This window comes from Chelonoidis abingdonii, chromosome 4, assembly GCF_003597395.2.
Source record: "Chelonoidis abingdonii isolate Lonesome George chromosome 4, CheloAbing_2.0, whole genome shotgun sequence".
NCBI classification, from domain to species: domain Eukaryota; kingdom Metazoa; phylum Chordata; order Testudines; family Testudinidae; genus Chelonoidis; species Chelonoidis abingdonii.
Window position 1 is genome coordinate 34,686,067 of NC_133772.1, and position 3,268 is coordinate 34,689,334.

Below are 3,268 nucleotides of genomic sequence, written 5' to 3' on the forward strand. Positions count from 1 at the left end.
GGAACCACAGTGCACAGACTCAGCTAGCTTGAGCATGAATCCATGCAAACTACCAGGATGCAAAAGGAACTATTTTCACACCTCAGGCCACACCAAAGGGCAAGCTGTGAAATGAGTTCCAGGGCACATGAATACCTCAGTGATGCTCTGATTGGTGTGAGGCATTGGTTGCTCTGGGTTACAACAACGGAGGTTGCAATGTGTAGTGGTTTGGTTTGCTGGGTTATACTGGATTAGCAGTGTCTTTAGGAGGCTACCAGAGTGGCCCACATGTGTTTCCAGGAGCCCACGAGGCCCCTGGATCACTTTCCGTCATCGTCGTTAGTGAACAACTTGTAGTTGAAGAAGTCCATCGATTCCTGAGCGAGCTTGGAGAGGTGAATCACGCCTGTGATCACCAGGGCGATGAGCAGCAGTGGCAGCAGCAGACTCCACACCATCGCCAGGATGTTGTAGCATTTGGCTTTGGAGCTGAAGCGGCGAGCGGCCTCGATGTCACCAGCCACCTTCTGATCACGCGCCTGCAACAGCCCCAGGAAGGGTGCAGCGAGTTAGTGACATGGCAGAGGAGGCAAAGGACAAGGCAATGCCCTGAGAGCAATACAATCGAACTACAAGCATCAGAACAGGCTGCAACGACCCACTGCAGCTCTCAGTGACTGTCTGTCACTCACCTCACTTCCATCTGCCCCTTGCTCTGGAACTGACTGTTCTCTCCCTGCTCCATTCTCTCTGAACTTCTCTGTCAGCCTAATCCAGTGAGTTTAAGCAAATAACTGGCACCTTCTGCTGGCTCCCTCACCAGGCATGTCACAGCAAAGCAGACTCACCCCCTTATCAACTGGTAACTTACCCCTCCATTACCATACACGTCATCTCTGAATTTGGCCCACTAAGTCTCAGCTGGTGTAACTCAACATGGCGAGGGGCCAGGAGAGAGGTCTGTAGCTAGAAAACCCACAGGGCACTGCAAGAATGTGTGAATTAAAGTAGTTCCCATCCCGCTTTAATTTACATCTTCCTCCAGCTCCTTGATGTGTTAATTAAACCGCTTTTAGCTCCCTTACGCATCAGTAAGCGATTTACAGCACCTCTGACCTTAGCCCACTCTCTGCCTTGGCTACACTGAAGCTTTACAGCGCTGCACCTTTCTCGCTCAGGGGTGTGAAAAAACACACCCCTGAGCGCAGCAAGTTACAGCGCTGTAAAGCGCCAATGTAAACAGTGCCCCAGCGCTGGAAGCACGGCTCCCAGCACTGTAAGCTAATCCCCACGGGGAGGTGGAGTACCTGCAGTGCTGGGAGAGAGCTCTCCCAGCGCTGGCGCTGCGACCACACTCACACTTCAAAGAGCTGCAGCGGGAGCGCTCCTTTGCTATTAGCATCTTTTAGCAAATAAAATGCAAAGAGGAGCAGTGGCTCTGACCCTACATGAATGATCCTCAGCAGAGAGATCTGGGAACAGAACCGTTACTCTAAACCTCTCCTTCCCCCAGTTCTCTAGGAAGTGCCTCTTGCTGGCTTCATTAAATCCATTCCCAGCAGTTCAGGATATACCCATCCCCCATTCCTGAGCAGAGCAGATTCCCAGCTGCAAGATGTGGGATATGGATGAGTCCCTCCACATAGATCATGGTCCCCGGGCATCCTCTGGAGTAGAGAAGTCAGTCCCCAGAACCTCATCCATATACGGATGGCACTAATTGTGGGATAACAGGAAAGTGTGATTGCCAGGGCAGCTCGCAGCCTTATTGATGTGTGGCAGTCTAGCCAGGAATATTATTTAGATGATACACATCAGCCTCAGCCAGCATGAGGACATGGTGCTTAAGGATGCTGCACCAGCACAGGGTGCTCACATAATTCCTGATGCTCTTTACACAAACACTGCAGTCAGCTATCCTGCCCCATCACTGCCTTTTCAGACCCAGCCACTGAATCAGAACAGACCAGCTGTCACAGATAGTTGTATTTTTCAAAGTATTTTTCCTTTTGAAAGGTAGAATTCCAGCTAGTGGGCAGCACTGGGCTAATTTCCTCCGCTAGGACAGTGCTAACAAGTTGAGTTTTAGGGCTGAGGCAAACTGAAGCCAACTGTCGTTCACAACTTTCTACCGGGTCACAGTAGTATGAGTAGGGCGGTACCCTCCGGTACGCAGTAACGGCAGGAGATTTTTTAGCAGGTAGAGGATACCGAAAAGAATTGGGGCTAGTCCTCTCTGCCTCCAGAGAGGGAAGGGTCATGACATTCTTCCAGAATCTCCTAGATTTTTCACATCACTTCCCGATTTTAGGGTATATTACAACTCAGAGAACAGAAAGAGATCCCAGAATAGTTAGGTAACCTGGGTGAAGTTTATAATTCCTACCAGAATCCCTGGGAAATCCTAGCATCTCTAGGTCAACTCAATAGAACTGGAGCATATCATTCTTACTAGAGACCCCCAGGAAGGAATCTCCACGTAAAACTAGATGCACTGAGATGTACACTTCCAGTACACCTCCTAATCCTGGAATCTCCAAGTGACTGGGAGACATGGACACAAAAGGGTCCGTTTCTGCACTAGAGTCAGCCTCTATGGGCTTGTGTAGAAGAGGCAGAGGAGAGCTGGGCTGTCTTACCTTGACGGAGTAGGCAAGAGCCACTAAGCCAAAACAACAGAGGTTCATGTAGATGGTGTTGAAGATGGACCAGATCAGGTGGTCCCGGGGCACTACGGAGGGTCCAATGGTGATGACGGTGGGACAAGTGTCCTGCTTGCGGGATGTCATGGGCAGGTAGTCCTCGCGAGGGTAAGACGTGTCCATGGTCCTGGAAGGAGAAATCCTCAGCTCTCCTGTGGTAGCAGCCTGTAAGGGGACCCAGTACAGGGCAGGTCCTTTTTATAGTCTCTGCCTGAGGCACAGCTCCATCTCCCTCTATATATAAAACTGGGAAATTACAGCCCTTGCCTGGCTGTGGTTATCAGAAATTTTTGGCCAAAGCTGAGAGCAACATACTTGGGTTTGTAAGCCTGTCCTCCCCTGATTGTGTATGGAGCGCTTTTTATAGCCTCATGGGCTGAGGGCTCCCTGTCAGCCTTTTCCAGAGAGCTAGGCAGCTTGAGGCACTGATTCAGAAACCCAGCTTCAAAAGGACATGCTGCAGATCCTGAGCAATGCAAAGTGCCATGGACCATACAGGACTGTGCATGGCAGTTCTGTGTTACAACCCATCGGGGACAGAGAGGGAAGCTGTTGGCACAGCGAGGTACATGTACAGGGCAATA

At 50.5% G+C, this 3,268-nt stretch overlaps 1 protein-coding gene across 1 annotated transcript; it reads right to left on the bottom strand.

Annotated features, from left to right (window-relative positions):
• On the bottom strand, positions 1 to 2,807 carry IFITM5 (interferon induced transmembrane protein 5). The gene is made up of 2 exons (XM_032776807.2): positions 2,622 to 2,807; positions 1 to 521 (listed from the first exon to the last, which is right to left on the bottom strand). Exons 1-2 carry the CDS (start codon positions 2,805 to 2,807, stop codon positions 303 to 305), a joined length of 405 nt encoding a protein of 134 aa, XP_032632698.1. The 3' UTR covers positions 1 to 302.
• Between the last annotated feature and the right edge of the window lie 461 nt (positions 2,808 to 3,268).

Coding starts and splice junctions, on each gene's coding strand:
- IFITM5 (XM_032776807.2), bottom strand. CDS start 2,807: ATGGACACGTCTTACCCTCGCGAGGACTACCTGCCCATGACATCCCGC. Junction 522..2,621: donor CTCTTGCCTACTCCGTCAAG/GTAAGACAGCCC, acceptor GGGCTGTTGCAG/GCGCGTGATCAGAAGGTGGC.